Source organism: Micromys minutus, assembly GCF_963924665.1.
Source record: "Micromys minutus genome assembly, chromosome: 10".
NCBI classification, from domain to species: Eukaryota; Metazoa; Chordata; class Mammalia; order Rodentia; family Muridae; genus Micromys; species Micromys minutus.
This window is the reverse complement of record NC_137979.1, coordinates 5,611,787-5,631,447: the sequence shown is the minus strand read 5'-3', so window position 1 is coordinate 5,631,447 and position 19,661 is coordinate 5,611,787. Positions and strand designations below refer to the sequence as shown.

The window sequence follows — 19,661 nt, the reverse complement described above, 5'->3', positions numbered from 1 at the left end:
GTGTGAGGACTACAGTTCAGATCCCCAGGACCCCGTGTCACTTCTGGGTGATCATAGCAGCCAGCCTATATGCCCGCTCACGGGCAGCAGAGACAGAGGCTACACTCGCCAAATCAGTGAGAAACCCTGCCTCAATACAAGATATAGAGTGGTTAGGGGACGCACTTGACTTTGGCCTATGGACTCTTCAGACACATGCATGGATATCCACATGTATCCACATTCACATGAACACACGGAAGTGTGGTGCAGAGGCTAGGACTAAGCCTAATGCAGTTGAGTTGAAGGCTAGCCTGAACAACCTAGTGAGATCCTATCTCAAAAAGCAAGCCAGGTGCGGTAGTGCGTGCCTTTAATCCCATCACTCCAGAGGCTGAGACAGGAGGATCTCTGAGTTCAAGGTCAAACTAGTCTACATATCAAGTTTTAGGATAGCCAAGGTTATGTAGAAAGACATGTCTCAATAAAACAACAAAAGTGGGACTCTGTGGTAAAGTATGTGCCTAGCATGTGTGAGCTAGCATTTCCTCCTTAGGCTAAAAAAAAAAAAAAAAAAACAGATAGATAGATAGGTAGATAGACAGACAGACAGACAGATGGATGGACGGAAGGACGGACGGATGGACAGATAGACAGACAGAAAGACAGACACACACATAGATGATAGAATACAAAGATTTTGTCATTTTTAAGTTGTAGATATCCATAAAGCTTTATACAACAATGTTTTTGCTTTCCCTTTAAGAAGAGAGACTAGTTCTGCATGAGAGGCCATCTTCCACAGCAAGGTAGAGCCACCTCAGCTATAGCACAGAAACTACTAACCTGGATTGTCTGGGATCGATACACTCTCCAATCCATCACTCCACACTCTCAGCAATCAGGGCCTGAACAGTACTTCTGAAGGACCACAGAGAGGACGGACAGGCACTTGACACCTGTATCTCTCTGACAACCCAACAAATTAAAACCTAATGATCATTCTGATGGGAAAAGTAATCCATGTCTCCCTAGAAGAAGCAATCACTGTGCACAGAACTATCATAACAGTCCCCAGCCTGAGGCTGTAATACAGCAACCCAAGGGACCTCCATCCCTCAAATGTCATTTCCACCAATACGAGGCAGGCATGCTGAGACACTGGCAGGCTGTGCAGAACCTCTCACCTCACACAGCCTGTACCACACTATATACAGCATCTGCCCATCCTGTGGTCCACACATCCTCTCTCCTCAGTATGAGATCTAGGAGTCCAAATACATCATTTTTCATCACAGAATCAAATCAAATTATATTAAGAACTTATGTTAATAGGTTGTCCAGTAGACTTGTGGGACACACTCTTGACTATTCTTTTTTTAAAAAACAGGTCGTTTCCACAAAAGCACAGAGAGACACCATGCTATATACTGCCCACTCTGAGAAGTTTTTTGGTTTTGTTTTGTTTTGAGATAGGGTCTCACATAGGCCAGTCTAGCCTCAAACTTGTTATGTAACTGTACTGGCTGGTTTCCTGTCAACTTGACACATGCTGGAGATATCACAGAGGAAGGAGCCTCAGCTGAGAAAATGCCTCCATGAGATCCAGCTGTAAGTCATTTTCTCAACTAGTGATCAAGTGGGGAGGGCCCAGCCCATTGTGGGTGGTGCCATCTCTGGGCTGGTAGACCTGGGTTCTATAAAAAAGCAGGCTGAGCAAGCCAGGGGAAGCAAGCCAGTAAGTAACATCCCTCCATGGCCTCTGCATCAGCTCCTGCCTCCTGACCTGCTTGGGTTCCAGTCCTGACTTCCTTTGGTGATGAACAGCGATATGGAAGTGTGAGCTGAATAAACCCTTTCCTCCCCAGCTTGCTTCTCGGTCATGATGCTTTGTGCAGGAATAGAAACCCTGACTAAGACAGTAACTAAACCTAACTTTGAACTTCTGCTCCACCCCTGGAGTGCTGGGATCAAAAGAGTGTGCCACCAGGTCAAGTTTGTGCAGTGGAATGGATGGAACCCAGAGCTTCATGCACTCTAGGCAAACAGTCTCTACCCATCAAGCAGCAAGCAAGCAATACCACCCCTCCCCGGCCAGGCCTTGGCCCACCAGAAGTGTAAACTCCATTGAAGGCCACCAGGTAGGTGTCTGGGGGAGGACAGCACAAAGCAAGGACAGTTGTCCAGGAAGGAGAGGGCAGCATTCACGTTCCAATAGATGACATAATTGTGCGATGGGATGTTCTCATCTGCCGCTGTTTTTCTCTGCTGGTGACAAGCTCAAGATGAGGCTTAGAACAACCTGTCCCTGGAAATTAGAAGAAAGTGGGGTGCGCGGCATGGGGGGTGTCCTCGGGCCAGACTCTATTTTCTATTCTTGGTTTTGTACATAGAGTGAGAGGTCACCTTTATATAGACGATCTGACATAGATACAAATTGTTTCAGTCCAACCGGTAAGCAGGGGTGGACAGAACCGGCTAAAGCCTGGGAGAGTGAGCCAGCAGGGGACAGGGTGGCTGCAGACCAGCTAAGGGCGGTGTCTGTTAGGGCGGGAGAAAGCCAGGAGCATCTGAAGTGGTTGATGTATAAGGGCAAGATTATGTTCTTTCAGGGGTGGGGATGGGGGATTCTAACCAGAAACCACTATCTTGCTCGGAAACAAATCTGCTCCCCTCTGTCCTCCTTGGCCAGGGTCACCTCCAGCCTCCTGGATATCTCCTCCTCCTGGTCTTTCTTATCATTTTGAGATCGGGTCTCATGTAGCTCAGGCTGTCATCAAGTGCACTATATAGCTAAGGATGACCTCGAACTGCTGACCCTCCAGCTTCCACCTCCTGAGTGCTAGGACCACAGGTGAGTGCCACCATGCAGGATGTATGCATGGCTTGGCTCTGAAGCGGGGTCTTCTTGCACGCTAGGCAAGCACTCTATTTTTTGGGGTACAGCTTACCTCTTACTTCCCTGGGTAAGGAATATGCCCTGTTTTCCCAGCAACTCTCTCTCTAGGATACCAGCTCTCAGCGGGGGCTCTTGCCCAGTGAGCCTGGTGAGTTTCCTAAGCAGCTAGTTTGCAAATTCCTTCATGAGAGTATATTCAATTTCAATCATCCATCCATCCATCCATCCATCCATCCATCCATCCATCCATTCATCCATCCATCCATTCATTCATTCACTCATATACAGCAGTACTAGAACAGCCACAGTCCCATGAAGATCATAATCTCATGCAGAAACAGGCAACCAAGAAACGAAGGAAACAAACCACCCTGTAATAAGAAGCACCTTATTTCAAATAAGTTTGAAAGGGAAGAGGGGAAACACTACCTAGACACAGGGGCTGGAGGATGGGGGTCGGGGAAGGGGAACTCTTTCAGACAAGGTAGGCAAGGAGGTCCTCACACCAGGACAGGATTGCAAGAAAGATGGACCCCAGCTGAGTATCACGTGCATTTGCTCCTGGACTACTCTGTCCTTCCTCTTATCTACCAGGCAAGCTTCCCTCCCAGGGTCCTCTCTCATCTCTGGTCCTGTATTTAGGGTCCTCAGACCACACTGTGGGTGGAGGGAGTGGAGGACGTGCAGCACTCAGAAATAAGAGGCAGCAGGGTCTGAGAACTGGCAGTGGACTACCACTACCGGCTGGGCCCTCCCCATCCACATCCCTTCCTTCAGCCCATCTCTTCCTGGGAGCATCTTCCTCCTGCCTTTGTCCAGACTTGATGAGCTTGGATTCTTGTCTGAATAAATCACTGGGGTGGGCTTGCTCCCCAGGGGTTCCCTCCTAGGCTCAGGAGGAGCCCCACCTCCCCCACACTCTAAACAGAAAGTGCTTTCACTACCCCGCCCTAACACTTATATTAAAAAATGGAACTTAAAGTTGTTTAAATTAAATGAGTTATATTTAATTAAAAAGCCTTTAAGGCACAATAAGGCTTTTTCAATTTTCTTTCATAACAGAGTCCAGAGGAAGAAAAGAACCAGAGGTCAACACAGCGGGGCTGATATTTACTTAGGACTGGCTCATCTGAGAACATCAAAAGCTGTCTCCATCTCCCCGAGCCTACATGGAAATCTCTGGGGACTCTAGCATCCTTACCTGAGGACAGAGTCAAGGGTGTTGTCACTAAAATGGTTTTAAGGTCATGGGAGCCTGCATAAAACACACAGGGTCAGCACCCTGCTAACAGGTGCCTGTTAGGGAGCCAGCCATCAAAGTCACCCACGTGACCCCAGCAAGGCCCTTGTACTTAGTCAAAAGCATGAGAGCTCTATCCCATCCCAGACAGCCTGAATGGAACGGACCCTTCTCTGAAGAGCATCTGTCACAACACACAATGTGGAGGGGAGTGGGCCTTGTGTCTGTTACTCTCATAGCTAATACCATGGTTCCCAAACAGGCAACATCTTAGGTGGCCCTAGACACACCAAGTACTATATGCCCAGCACCTAGCCTAGCAGCCAGCCTGAAAGAGGTGCTCGCCAATGCTACTGGGCCTCTGGGGTAAAGAACTGCCAGGCTGCAAGTGGTGGCCAGTGGCTGGAGGAACGAGGCAGAGAAAGGCTTCATGGGTTGGAATTGCATAAATATGCACCACGCTCGCTGACTCTCCAGGGAGGAGCCCAGGGTTCACACAGGGGCTCCTCAATAAAGACGATGCTCTGGACAATAGCACCTCCACACAGGGTTCTTCCACACAGGGGGGAGTGATGCTTTCAGTGTCTCCCTCTTGAAAGAGCTATCCAATGTAGAGGCATCCACACACAGGGGTTCATCCCTACAACAGCACCCACATAAAGAGACTCCCCTACACAGGGGCTAATCTACATAGGGCTTCTTTTACAACGAGGCTAATTCACTCAGGAGCTCTCCCATGCAACCCCCCCCCAACAAACACCCCATGCAGGGTACTTAATCCACATAGGGCTGCTTCGCTTGGGAGTTCCCTCACATGGGCTCTCTGTTCAGGGACTAATCAACACAGGGACTGATTCACAGGGCTTCCTCGACATTTCTGGTCTGCTCCTCCATATAGACTTTCCTCAACACCTCTCTTTCTTCTCTCCATGGTCCGTGGAAAAGGCAGTAAACACTAGCACTTTCCTATAGGCAGGTCCTGACCCCCCAATGCCTTTATCTGACAGTCAGCAGCTTGGTTGCTGAGGCTGGGAATCTTCCCTCCCCAAGGTCAAGGCTGCAGAGGTTCCCTTCTGAGAGGAGGCTGGCAGAGTCATTCTTCTTCGAAGAGTTCTCAAGGCCAAGTCTCTAAAGCAGAATTAGACCAGTCCACCTCATCACACACTGGTCTCTCCCAAAGCCTTCCTTGTAGACAGCGATGGCCAGTTCAGGCTAGGCCCCACCCTACATCAGGATAGGTATCTTGAAGAGGCACAGATACACAGCTAACAGAGGTTCATTCTCTGGGTTTCCACAATAGCTATCTATATATATATATACACACACACACATATATATGGGGGTAGGAGGAGGGTGAAGCAGGGATATGGTTGTGTAAGTATGCTTGTGTGTATGCATATGAATGTTGGAGAAAGGGAAGAGGCTGTACCTGGGCTGGCCCTGGGAGACTTTCTTGAACTTTGCTGCCTCCAACAGGCAGGGTACCTTCTTTGCTTTGGCAAAAGGCTCAAGGTCATCAGATGGGCCCTCCTCGAATCAGAAATATGTGACACAAGGAAATGCAGGTAGCATCTTGTAGCACAATTCAGGCGGTGCTCCAATACCATGCCAGACAGACTCCAGCAGCCCATGCCAGCCCAAAGCCTCAGCTGACAAGTATGGAATGAGAAGCCAGACGAGACCAAGCTAGTGAACTCATCTACCAAGAGCTTTGACAAGACAAAGGCCGTTGGTTAATGCTATTTTCCCAGCTACAGAACTGGAGGGAATCCATGGTAGGAATCAGAATTCTTTTCAGAAATCTCCCTCTTACCTCTCTAAGAGACTGGTAAGAAAGCTCGTCGGCGCTCACATCTGAGCTGAAGAGGCCACACCCGTTTATCTCATCCTGAAGATGTCCCCGCTTCACCTTTTCCTCTCAATCCTGGATCTACAGTCATTGAACATAGCAGCAGAAAACAAGCCCACAGCACTTGTACCTCTCAGGGAGCAGAGCTAAGTCTGAGATTTGGGGAAGCATCCATGGCTGTCTGGTGTAGTTACCCAAAACCAGCTCAGCCACTGGGCTGCTACTGGAGTCAGCACAGTGGTGGTCACCAAGAAGATGTGTATGGTTAAGTCATGACTACCCTGTCCTGTGACCTTCTCTTACCAAGAACAACTCCACCTACATTTCAAAGCAGCTATTCCGAAGTCCCTGCCTAAAGCCAGAGAATGTGACTTTCAACCAGTTGACTGCACCAAACTCCTTTTTAATCATTTTGATGGGGGAGGGTATGAACAGAGCTGCCTTATAGACATTTGGATGTGTGTGTTGCTGTAACAGAAGACCCGAGACTGGGTGATGTGAAATGGGCAGAAATGTTTTGGTTCATTGTCCTGGGAGCTGAGAAGGTGCTGATCATGATGCTGGCTACAAAGAATGGCCCTAGCACCAGAGTGCCAGAGAGCAAGAGACCAAACTCACAGACCCTTGCTAATCACATTACTCTGTTCATAACTGTGGAGCCCCCATGACTCTAACATCTCCCCATGGCACCCCGTTTCCTAAGACTGTGGCATTGGGGTTAAAGTTTCCAAAACTTGTTTATGGGGAAACACCCTTAAACCTTGGTACTGGCCTTGGAAGTGGGAATGTGGGCACCAAGAGCAAGGGTGAGGGATGTGATGGGGAGGGAGAGCGCAACTCTGCAGAAGGTCCATCTTTGTGAGAGCATAGCACAGGTTTCTCTGGTGCCTTTTTAAATGCTCAGGGCTGGCTCCTTATACTGCACTGTCCTCAGAGCCCCTGAACATTACCTTACAAGTCGGGACTTGCACACTAGCCAAAGAAGCTGGGTCAGGGCCCTTTTTTGACTAGGCTTACCCCATGAGTTTCTTACCCCAGGATCTAATCATGCAAACCAGACCTGGGGTGAAACTGGCCATACCCAGGGCTGGAAGTCCATGGGCCAGCAGAGACAAGCCACCTGCTCATGATACATGCTCATGACACAGCAAGCTCACAGAGAGGGCTAGAGAGGAGAAATGGTTCAACTCAGAAGGCAAAGGAGAAACTGGCAGCCACCCTTCAATGTACTTGGTCCTATGGGACCTCCTGCTGTTGGTTCTAGAGAACATCTGGGTCCTTCTGCCACTCAAGCATCTAATCAGATAGTTCCTGGTCACCAATGGATCCCTGAAAAGCTACTTGGACAACAGGCTCTGGTGTCCACCTGGCTAACCTCTTTGTTCTCTTCTTCCGGTAGGTATGTATGGTCATATTCCATGGCTGAACAACACTGCCAACCCAGCTCCACGTACAGCCCCTCCACTTTCCCAAGGGCCTTTGCACCCACACCTTGCATGCGGCAACCCAGAATGTCTGCCACTCCATACACCGCTCACTAAGCTCCCTCGGTTTTAGATCAGAGACTCCAGGCCCAAGTATGGGGAAGAGTTCTGAACATACTCTGCTTATATTTCTTCTTTCTCTTAACCCTGAAATGACCTTTCAATCTAAGGATTGGGGACAGGATCTGCACATAGTCCTTGACCAGCTTTCCTTCTGACACAAGAGCAGCCCATCCGAAGAGGTGAGCTTTGAATTCTAGTGCACAGTTTCATTTAGAATGTGCAAGGAGTCGAAGATAAATCTGCTCCATTCTACATGGCCTGAAGGTGTTTTATTCCTAAGAAGCAACTATCTACAACCACTTGAGCCTGTTGTGCGGGGTGGGAGTCCTCAACCCCAGGATATCATGTATATTATGACAGTTTTGAGCAAAGAGGTATAATGGCATGTGCTCAGGTGTCCTAAGCAAGGCAGAACAGAATGGTAAGGAGCAACCATTCCCTCTCCACAGTCTACCCAAGTTCCCCGAGTGGACATGGGAGTCATTGAGCCAATAAGGATACAGCCTTAGAGTCTCAGAGGGACATGGTGCTGGTGGACAAGCTCTGGGGTTGGAGAGTAGAGGTGTTGGGATTTGAAATACCCCGGGGTGGGTGGCTGCATGCAGTACCATGCCCACCCTATGCAGGTGACACTCAAGACATGCTCTAACCCCCTTCCTCTAGTATCCAAAGCAGCTGAGCCATGTGCCAAAACAAACTTTCAGCAGGGGACAGTTGCACACCACCTGTGTCCTGGAGAAGGGACATGTGTGGCCTGAGAGGACACACATAATGTCCTGGTAACTGGGGGAGGGATGTAGGAGGCCCGGGTCACTTCCTCCTTTATACTCCATAAATAAACCTTATTTTTCCTAGGCTAAAGCTGAGCACTTAATTTAGTCATTACATTTTTTTTTTGTACGTTAGAAAATATCATTAACATAGTTGCTTAATTCTGTGAACTCAGACTCCCTTCTGCAACAGCCTTTTACGCCCTCTCCAACATCCCAATAATACTCAAGCTCATGGGACAGAGTCGTAAATCCCATTTCTCTTGGCCACTTGGCTGAGCTTAGCAAAGATGGGTGTCCATCAAAGACCCGTCGATTACTTAGACTTAAGGCACAAGGTGTTCCCAGTTGGCCTGACTAGTTCAGGGCTCTTATAGGGTCTGTGATAGATCAACTGGGAAGTTCGTTATAACACTGTGCAGGAGGCAGAGAAGCCCAGACTTCACAGTCACATGCTGATGTGAAAACACCAGTTTGCGTGCCAACCAGGCAGAAGAGAGCCGAGAAGAATGAAAGGAACATGGGCCATATCTCGGCTGGTGACGTATCTCAGTGACAGGGCACTTGCCCAGCATGCACATGGCCTCTATATTTGTGGGGAGGGGGGTGGCTTAAGTAGCTAGACATGGTGGCATTAGAGGCAGGAGAATAGCCACAAGTTTGAGGCTAGCCTGGTCTGCCCACAGGAAGTCTATCTTCCTAGAATGGATGGTCCAAAGGCAGCTTCTTCAGAATCCTCAAACATGAGGTCTTTTCTGCAGGAAAAGTTTCAGCTATGGCTTTAAACACCAAGAAAATGAATAGGAAAAGAGTTGTTTCCTTTAAATAGAGAAACAGAACTCAAACAAGGTCTTCATTTTAACCCAATTGTCCTGACAGCCATCTTTCTGGGCACAGTGGTATATGACTGTAATCCCAGCGCTGAGAAGACAGCTTGACTTCAAAGTCAGACTTGGCTACAGACCAAGACCTTCAAAAAGAAAGAATCCCAAATAGCACTTGGGAGGCAGAGGCCAGAAGGTTTTGGTGAGTTCAGGGCAAGCCATGGCTCTATAGTGAGACCCTGCCTCAAAAACAGAAAAGAAAAGAAGAAAGTTTGTCCTGAAGTGTAGCTCTCAGAGCTCCCACGTTTGGTTTGTAACTTAGGGGGATCATCCAGGACTCCATACAAGTATACATCCTACCAAACAATCTAGTGCACCAGCCAGGGAGGAGAGATGTAGGTTCCCGGTACTTTGTACCTTTCTGTCAGAAGAGGCTAATGCACCAAGGACCTGGCCCCTCTCTATGAGAAAGCTGAAACAAAGGGACAGGGGACAGAAGACAACCACTTGAGCATCCCCCATTCAGTAGTAACATGCTGACTCTGTGTAGTTTCTCTAAATGTCTCCCACTCAGAGAGCAGGGTCTGCCTCATGCTCCATTGTAGGACTCCATTTCCGAAGCTGCACTCTCTACCCTTTCTAGTTAGTGTCAGGACAAGACCCAGAAGCCTCACAGCAGAGACCAGAGCAATGAAGGCAGAAGGACAATTGTTTTTTCCTTGGCAAGATGTCAAAGGAGAAGCCACTCACAGGATTCTTAGAGTCAGCCTGGCACCAACACAGTTTTCTCAATGGGAAACTGAAAGTCACAGAGGAGAGATTAAACTGAGAGCTAGGGCTTGGCAAAGTTGCTGATACAACTTGCCCAAAAGATGGAACCGCAGACCCATTTACAATGTGTGGCCTAATGTCCCCATGGCAAGGGTACTGAGACTCCTAGAGAGGCATAGATTATTTAGCTGCAAAGGCAAGAACAGTTGGATACATAAATTAAGAGGAAGAAAAATAATGGCTTTCTGTGAACTCATAAATGCTCATTTTCCTGGGTCACAGAACTTTTCAAGGCCAATTAAAACTCTGTCAACCGTGATGTCAAAATGCTAAAGGGAATACAGTCTGCCTACAGAGAGGGTGGGCTTGCTGGGAGGGAAGTTATAAGGCGCACAGACAGTGCTCTATGTCCCCTGTCTAAGGATAAAGTAAACGCAAGACCCCAAACAATGTCAACCCAGATGTGGTAGTCTCCAAACAGCTACGGACATAGATAAGAGCAAGACAGCATGGGGACATCTATGGACAGACTGGGGACAAGGCCAGGGGAAGTCAAGGCAGCAGGAATTAAAATCGGCTTTCACAGAGAGCAAGGAATGCAGGAATGCATGCATGCAGCTGCTTGGCTTCCTTTCTCACACTTATAAAGGCCCCTGCCCATGAAATGGTCCAACCTACAATTAAGATGAATCTTCCCATATCAATTAAGATAATCAAACTAATCCCCCATAGGCATGCCCAGAGGCCTGTCTTCCCAAGAGATTCTAGGTTCTTTCAGTTTGACACTGCCCGTCAGAGTAGCCACACACACAGACGTCCATCTGGGCTGTCCTTCTCACGTGTGTGTGTGTGTGTGTGTGTGTGTGTATGTGTGTGTGTGTGTGTAAGAAGTCCCCCTTCAATGCTTTTCTGCCCAGCATCCCTGGAATGTAATCCCTGTATTGCCTGGAGCAGGTAAGAAACAGACTCAGGACCAGGTCAGACCAACTGCATCTCAGAAGGCTCTAAACTAGAAACTCAGGAGGTACTGGGACAGGGCACAGTCCACACTAACTCTGCAAGCGGAGACACACCTAGGAGGCCTGGCTACCATACTTTGCCTGGAAAACTATATAGCTGTACTTACTGGCCTGCAGGTGGGAGGCTCTGCCAAGCCCCTCACCTTCCACAGGTGCTCATCCCTCTTCCCCTGGGCTCCCAAGAGGAACTTTCCTGAACAGGGTGGGAAGCGCTGCTGTGAACTATAAGACAACAACGAACTGCTTTTGAGACTATTACTTTCCCAACCTGCAAAGTGACAGGTCCAGTAGGGACATAAGTGGCCATCAGCAGTCTATATCTTTGGCCCACACCTGTAGAAAGGGTAAGGGGCCAGGCAGTGTAAAGTAAGTGCTTTCAGGTCTGTCTTAGTTAAGGTTTTATTGCTGTGGAGATACCATGACTAAGGCAACTCTTATAAAGAGAAACATTTCATTGGGGCCTTGTTTACAGTGTCAGAGGTTCAGTCCTTTGTCATCACAGTGAGAAGCACAATGGTATGCAGGCAGTCATGGTGCTGGAGAAGGAGCTGAGAGTTCTACACCTTGATCCACAGGCAGCAGGAGACTGAACCACAATGCATGCCCCTATAGTGACACACTTCCTCCAACAAGGCCACACCCACTTCAACAAGACCACACCCACTTCAATAAGGCCACACCTCCTAATAGTGCCACTCCTTATGGGCCAAGCATTTAAACACATGAGTCTATGGGGGCCATTCCTATTCAAAACCACTACAGGGCCTGGACCTTGGGGTAGGCTGGAGTCAGCTAATTCTATCTTACATATCTGTTCCTCAGAGACTTTTCTCTGAGTCTGCTAGATGCTGGAAACATGAGCTTGACCTCCGAGCCTAGGGCTGGTCTGTAAGTGCTAGGGTAGAGTTTTAAAGGGATTGATGCAGTTTTGCATGTATAGTTATGTGGTACATGACAACAGAGCATCCAAACAAGCAGAGTGCACAAAGGATGCATATTCAGACACGGGTACTAGGACTCAGCACCCAGGCCTCACGGAGAGAACCCACGAAGACAGATCCTGAAAGAATATGGCAGTTCTCTTGGAGCTACTGTGATGTCATTCTTCATGCTCTTTTCTGATGTCTCAGTTGCCCATTGTATAAAGTCCCTGAAATGCCTAGACTCAAAAATGGCTTGCATTTGGGATTTGGAAGAATTTGAGAATATTTGCACCCATATAATAAACTCTTTGAGGCATGGAACCTAAGTCAAAACATAAATTCACTTATTCCATATATATGTATATATATATATATATATGTGTGTGTGTGTGTGTGTGTGTGTGTGTATTGCAGAATTTTTTAAAAGATTCTTTTTCAATTATCTGTATGTGTGTGCTTGTGTATGCATGTATGTGTGCATGCATGCATGTGTGTATGCATCTGTGTGTATGTGTGTGTGCACATGTATGCATGCATATGTGCACAGGAACAATGCCTAGGGATGCCAGAGATGTCTGATCCCCTGGGAGCTGTAGTTAAGCAGTGGTTGTGAGCCAACCCATATGAGTGCTGGCAATGACATTTGGGTCCACTTACAGTACTGTATGCATGCTTAACCACTGAGCCGTTTCCCAGGCCCTGCAGCAACTTTGTATGGTTCTGTCAACGTGCCTGCCTTTTTGACTGCAACCTGTCACATGAAGTCAGGTGTGGCATTTTCTATGTGTGGAGTCCTGTTGGCCCTTAACTGACCTAACCTAATGTTGGATTTCAGATTTGGGGATCACAGGTGATCAGCTTACCTTGGCCATGGTCTAAGGTGGGAAAGAGGGCAATGCTACAATATCTTAAAGTTCCAATGAATTCGACATCAGAATTGTGTCTTTAAATCCAGAATGGCATTAGCATTCAAGGCCACATTCTGCTCCTCAGCTGTTAGAAGAGGCACACCGTACAGCTGCATTTCTAACCCACATCTGTAGAACAGAAAACTCTTGGAAGCTATTTTAACTGCAGTCTTTGTACAATTAACAATAATTTGCTAAAATTTACCCTGGCTGTAATTGCTTTCAGAATATGTGTTTGTGCATGTGTGTGAACGTGTATATACACACACTCACGCATCCACTGGTCATTTAATTTTCATTTACTTTTAGGGCAATGAAATAATTGTTCTAATAACTTTAAAGACAAGTCAAACCTTATTAATGCTTCCCAACTACCTTAGAAAATCTTGATCGTTTTTGGAGGCACTACTGTCTGGGGGAAACACACAGAAAACCGTTTAACATTTAGTTTATTAAAAAGTACTTTTGCTGGAGCTGGGTGAGGGGTTAGTACTTGCTGTCAAAGCATGGGGATCTGACTTTGGATCCCAGGACCCATACTGGGCAGGTCATATTAAACAGGCACCACACACACCAGCTACATATCTCATAAACATCTATAAAACAGCAAATGGATCCGCAGTGCCAGTGCTGGGGAGGTGTAGACAAAGGTGTAGACAAAGGTGTAGACAAAGGCCCTAACCTATCACTGGCCCTGCTGGCCAGCCAAGCTAGGTGTGAGCTCCAGGCCAATGAAAGACCCACCTCAATAAGATAAGACAGAGAATGATGTAGACACCCAACACTGACCTCTAGTCTACACACACACACACACACACACACACACACACACACACACACACTTCTATTGGTTTACATCCATCCCAGAAATAAGACTATCTGAGGAATATTCCAGAAGACTACAGTACACCTTGGACAATGAGTCATGAATATGACTAGCCACAGTTCAAAGAAGAAACTACCCAGAAGCCATGATTCTCAAGGGTAACCTTGATATTAACCAGTGATATTACTCTCTAGGATCCAGATCTAGGTGCTCTTTCTCTCTATGTCTCTCTGTGTGTTTGTCTGTCCATCTGTCTGTCTGTCTGTCTCTCTCTCTCTTTTTCTCTACCCCCCCAAATACAAATGAGCAAATCAATCTTTGCTTTAAAGACTAAGTATTCAGCAAACAAGCCCATATGTGATTAACAGTGGTCCAATTTAATAGTTTCTTGTTTAAACCCCCCAACCATAAAATTGTTTTGGTGGCCACTTCATAAGAGCAATTTTGCTACTGTATGAACTGTAATGTATCTGTGTGTTCTGACAGTCTTAGGCAACCCCTGTAAAAGGGTCCCGGCCCACAGGTTGAGAATGGCTGAGTTAGAGGAAGGGCAGAATGGTACATATGTTAAGAAAAGATGCCATGGATAGGGAGGTGGCTCAGTAGAAAAGAGAACTTTCTGTGCAAGCCTGAGGATACCTGGGGCTTGCTAGCCATCTACCCCAGTGGATTAGAGTATCCAAAGCTATCTCTGGGTTCAGCGAGAGACCCAGTCTCACGGGAATAAGGCAGAAATCAATAGAAAACAATGTCCTAAGCCCTGCTCTGGCCTTAGCATGCTGTATGAAGAGGCATGTTCCACACACATGCCAGATGCAGGATCGAGCGGGGAGGCATTCGGAGCATGACCAAAGTCAGCAGGCACCCCCACCACAGCAAATGCCCTGCTCCCAGTAGCTGAACACTGACCGAAGCCACCTCTTCATTTTCATAGACTCTGGCCCACACAGCATGACCCTCTCATTCATCACAGAGAGGAGCAGGCAGCGAGTTAAGGCACAGCAGAAAAGCAAACGACAGCTGAGAGGCTGAGCGTATGACCAAGGGCCAGTCCTACCTGCCTCCAGGAGACTGCTACCACACACCCCTTCCCCGCTTCCTGAAGCAGCCAGTGACATTCTTGGACACGGGAGAATCCGCAGGAACTAGGGGTGAGGGGCAGATAACCCCAAAGAGAAATCATCCTCCAGTGTGCCAAGACTGCCGCTCCCACCATTACACAAAGCCATGAAGCGCTGGCATTAAGTGGTCATGTAGGGAGGCTCTGGGTGATGTTAACTTGCCTTCCATTTACCACCAGCTAAATCCCACTTTAATTTGCCTCTTAATTGAAATAAGTGATTCACCAAAGAGGGCCAAGAAGCCCCTCTCACTCCCCCATTCCCTCCCCCACCCCCTTCTGCCTTCAGGAGAGTAAGCTCCCAGAGTGAGGCCTGTCTGTTTGCTTTGCTATTCAATATTCAAGGATGGATCTGTAGGGCTTAAGTGATGGTCTCCCTTGGGAGATGAGAATAAAAATAAAGCCCTTCCCACACGGGAAATGTGGCTCTCACCAGCCCAGCCCCAGCCGCAGCTGCCATTAGACTCTTCCAAAGCAACATGAAGGTATGTATGTCCTTCATAGATTTAGACGGGAGATAGTGTTTCTGTTTAATCATCGACTTGAGACACAGCACCAACTTCAGCAGAAGAAGTGCTGTGCATTAAATTACTTCTAAAAGTCCCTGAAGAGTAAGGCTTGCATAGGTTTGGGATTGCAGGGCAATTAAGTAACAATGAAAGAGAACTTGGTAGCATTTGATCAAACAAGGCATTAATCCTAACACACACTGTGTGTTCAGGAAATGTTGACTTTTTTCGGGTAATTATGATTTCTCCTTCCCCAGGAACAGACACATGGGTACAGAAAAAGGGTCTGGCATGTATCCCCGGAAGACAATGGAAGTATGGCTGCCTGGGAAGGCCCTGATAAGGACTCAGCTCCTCGAAGCAAAGAGAAAAATCTCAGGTGGTTTTAGTAAAGAGGTGCTTACCTTTCAAAGTCCAGCACCTATGCAAGGCAGTTTCTGAAGGTATCCTACATTCCATGTGTACCCCAAACTCATCAAGACACCCCAAATTCGCTGAGCCTGCTGCCTAGAGCAGGGCTAGGGTGTAGGATACTTAAGACTAGAGATCACTAAGTAATTAGCAGCCCAGCCGGGCCCTCGGGGGAGGTTTCCGAGAGTGAGTTTTCCCAGCTCTTTAGAAGTATTTATATACACCTAGCACGCCATTAATCACTCTTATCTGTTCATTAAAGCTGTCTCCCTCGGGACCTCGGCTGGCCAATTCTTTCTCAGCTTGGTTCTTTCTTATCTATATACCCAAAGAGTGACCTGTTTCTTTTTTAAGACATATTTTGTCATTAAAGTACTTCATCAGTTTGCACGGGAATGCACCACCAATCAGTCTGAATCTGTAAAGTTTTATTAAACACACAGAGAAGACAGTCCTGGGAGGGTCTGTGTGGGTGGTTAAACGTGTAGTTAAAAAAGCACAGTGAGGGGGTGTGCTTTCATTGGTGGGAGACTTTGGAGCCACGGTCCACCTGTGACAATGCCTCTTGGTCCTGTCCCTTACCAGAAAAAGGAATGGGATTTGAACTGACACAGTGGTCTAACTGAGGTAAAGGTGGGAGAAAATTAGACACTTGAACACTGTGACACAGAGAAGCAGTCTGTATGGAGTGTCAGGTTGGTAGTTCGGGGACCATACCTCTGCCCATGAATCTCCCAGAAGCACATTTGGGCTTCTGCTGGCTCCTTGGTCCGTCCATCCCAGCACGGCAGGCAAGGAGACCCCAAGGAGGGCAAAATGTGGCCAGAAGCCTCCAGGTTTCATTTTGTCCAGCCTGTTGAGAAAATAATAAAAGCTCAGCAGGGAAAGCAGTGGGAAGTCACAGCAAGTTACAGATGTGGGTGCGCATACAGAATCAGGTCAGCCTAAGGGGCTGGGAAGATGGGTTGTTTTGGACCTGAGTTTGACCCTCAGACCTGCAAATCCAGAGACTCGCTGGCCAGTCAGCACTGCCTAGTTGGTCAGCCATGGGCCAGTGAGAAAAACTTTCTCTCAAAAACATCAAGATGGCTGGCCAGTTAGGAACCACATCCAAAGTTTTATTGTGGCTTCCATATGCACATGCAACTACAAACACACACACACACACACACACACACACGCACACGCACACACACACACACACACACACACGCACACGCACACACACACACACACACACACGCACACGCACACGCACACACACGCACACACACACACACACACAAGATCAGATTTATCTAAGTATACGATATATAGTACAAACCCTTCTGTTTTACTTGGAAGAAATGAGAACATTAGGTCTAGGCCCCAGTTTGCTGTCTGTAAAACAGGGGCTGTATTACAGACCTCACAGGAGACCTCACAGGAGTGCTCTGGGATTTGAGGAAGCTGGTACCAGGCACACAGTCAAACTCTGAAAATGTAAGCCATTAGATAGTGTCCCATTTAAAATGCCACCAACCACCACATCTATAAAGACATGCAGGGTGAGTCAGCTGAGCCACATCTGTTGGGCACATCTAAGCTCCAATTTCCTGAGAAAGCATTTGGGGCTATGCGCACGAAGGAAATGCTGCCGAGGGCCTGGAGAGGTGACCCAGCAAGTGATGACACTTGCTGCTAAGCAAGTTGTCTCACAATGGCATACATACCCCTTGCCCTCCATACACATACACACACTCTCTCTCTCTCTCTCTCTCTCTCTCTCTCTCTCTCTCTCTCTCTCTCAACAAACGCATTTAAAGAAACGTTGATGAGAAATAACATTAAGCATGTAGCAACGTCTCCGTCTTCCCTGTCTGTTTACAAAATGGTGAACTTGAAAATAGTATCCTAAGATGGGGTATTTCAGTTTCTGCAGCAGGATCTAAGCAGCTGACGCCAGTGAAGTCCCCGTAACCTGGAAGTTGTTTCCTGAGATGTACTTGGTCCTCAAGTCCCTAGACTAAAGCAGAGAGTGGAGATTCCAGATGATCAGAGACCGGTCCTGCACAGAGGGACATGAGGCCTGGGTGTGAGCAGGGCTCAGGAAACCTCACGTGATAAAGCACCAGGCTGATGTGGGGAGGACAGGCTGCTCCGAGTAGCTGTACTGTGTGTGTGTGTGTGTGTGTGCGTGCACGTGTGTCTCTGCGTATGTATGTGTGCTTGCATTCATGCATGTGTGGATGCATGGGTCTGTGTGTGTTTGTGTGATTGTGTATGTGCACATGTGTCTGTGTGTGTATGTATGTCCGTGTATGTTTGTGTATGTGTGTGTGCATGTGCGCATGTGCATGTGTGTTGGGGGTGTATGCTTTTGTATGTGTTGGGCTATGTTGGAGATCAGAGAACAACTTGCAGAAGTCAGTTCTGTCCCTCTATTGTGTGGACCCTGGGGATCAGGCTCAGGTCACCAAGCTTGGTGGCAGGTGCCTCTCTCTACCTGCAGATCCATCTTACTGGCCCACCTGTTTACTTCTTAGGAGTTCACTCTGAGTGTATGCTAACCATCATTTTGATGGCTTACTTGCAGGTTCTCCAGGCCACATCTTGGCCTGGTCCAGAGAGATGGAAGCACATAGGCTCTTTGGAGGCCAGCATCCCAGATGACCTGGCCTGAAGACTAGATCCCAGCAACATCTGATTCACACCTTATAGCTTAAGGACTCCTCCCTCCCGCCTCAAGTAACTGCAGTCTTAGATGACTCCTCTGGCCCTCAGTCTTTTTAAACCATGAGTCACATCCTCAAAGGGGCTTAGGGGGGTGTTTCCTGTTGGAGGGAGGGAGGGGCTGTCAAAAATTGGGCAGTGGTAGTAAAATATAGAACCAATAATTAATTAAAGGGCAAGTGTACTTTATTCCAAGGTCAATGCTTACAATGTATGGACCACCTCACGGCAGCCTTGGCTCTGAGCATACGGGGACTTCGCTTCACACCATCTGACACACTGCCACCTAATAGTGCCTGCAAAGCTATTGGCTCAGATCCAAGAGGATGGCAAGCTCCCAACCAGTGCTCCACCGAGCATATGAAGTTCTCTGCTCTTATGGATGGAAACATAATGGTTTGATTACAGAAGACAAAGTCTCCTAATATTCTCCTACTGTCAATCCTCAGCATGTAAGCATCAAATGAGTATATGTATTTGGATGGTATTGTGTAAGAATGTTTGATTTTTAAAATTGCTATTTGAGTTGCTGGCTGGAATTTCCGTAAAACTTGTTAAAAGAATTTTGGCTCAGGAGCAGGACAGAATTTCCAACTGTTCCTCAAATGGTCCTCATCGCCCCTCTGCCATTTTGCATTATGTATTTATGTGGCACAGCGTTCGATACTGACAATTATAAAATCAAAATATTAATCAGCTCTGAGAAACACCAAAGATGCTCTTCGTCCTGCGGTATCAGACTTAATCCCTCATGCACATCCATCTCACACATATGCAAATTTACCTTCATCTTTAACAAATAGTAAAAGTGCATGCATACTAAAGAATTGTTTTCAAATGAATTTCTCGGGGGCTGGAGGCATGACCCTGTGGTTCAAAGCAGGCGCTGCTTCTGCATGCAGAGGCTCCTAGTTTGGTACCCTTGGCAGCCTTCTCTTAACCACCTGTAACTCGGGCTCCAGGGGGATCCAGAGTCTCAGGCCTGGGGTGGGGTGGGAGGCACCTGCTCTCTAGTATGCAAATACTTAAAAATAATGCTTAAATCTTTCAGGGCATGAGTTTTTAAGATTTATTATCAGTAAGTATCTGATCTGTATAACTAATTTATGTAAGAGGTGGAAAGGTATCCAGAGTACATACAAATGGTTTAACCTAGACAAGGGCTGTCACTCGGTCATTAGTGGCCACAGCCACCAAACAAAGCCACTTGTACCATATACTGGGTTTCTCTGTCTGCATCCCCACGTGTGAGACAGACTGCCCACTGGGAAGAAAGGGCAGAGTAAATCACGGGACACGACACACTGGCTTAGAAAATGACAAGGTCGCCAGGGAGAACTATCTTGTGGAGAAG

General features: G+C 47.4%; 1 protein-coding gene across 1 annotated transcript in view; it reads right to left on the bottom strand.

Annotated features, from left to right (window-relative positions):
- FSTL4 (follistatin like 4) overlaps positions 1-16,444 on the bottom strand; it is a 395,833-nt gene extending 379,389 nt beyond the window's left edge. Inside the window, exon 1 of the mRNA XM_080923298.1 lies at positions 16,313-16,444. Coding sequence (XP_080779424.1) covers positions 16,313-16,438 — 126 coding nt within the window. The 5' untranslated portion in view covers positions 16,439-16,444. The remainder of the gene's footprint in view (positions 1-16,312) is intronic.
- Between the last annotated feature and the right edge of the window lie 3,217 nt (positions 16,445-19,661).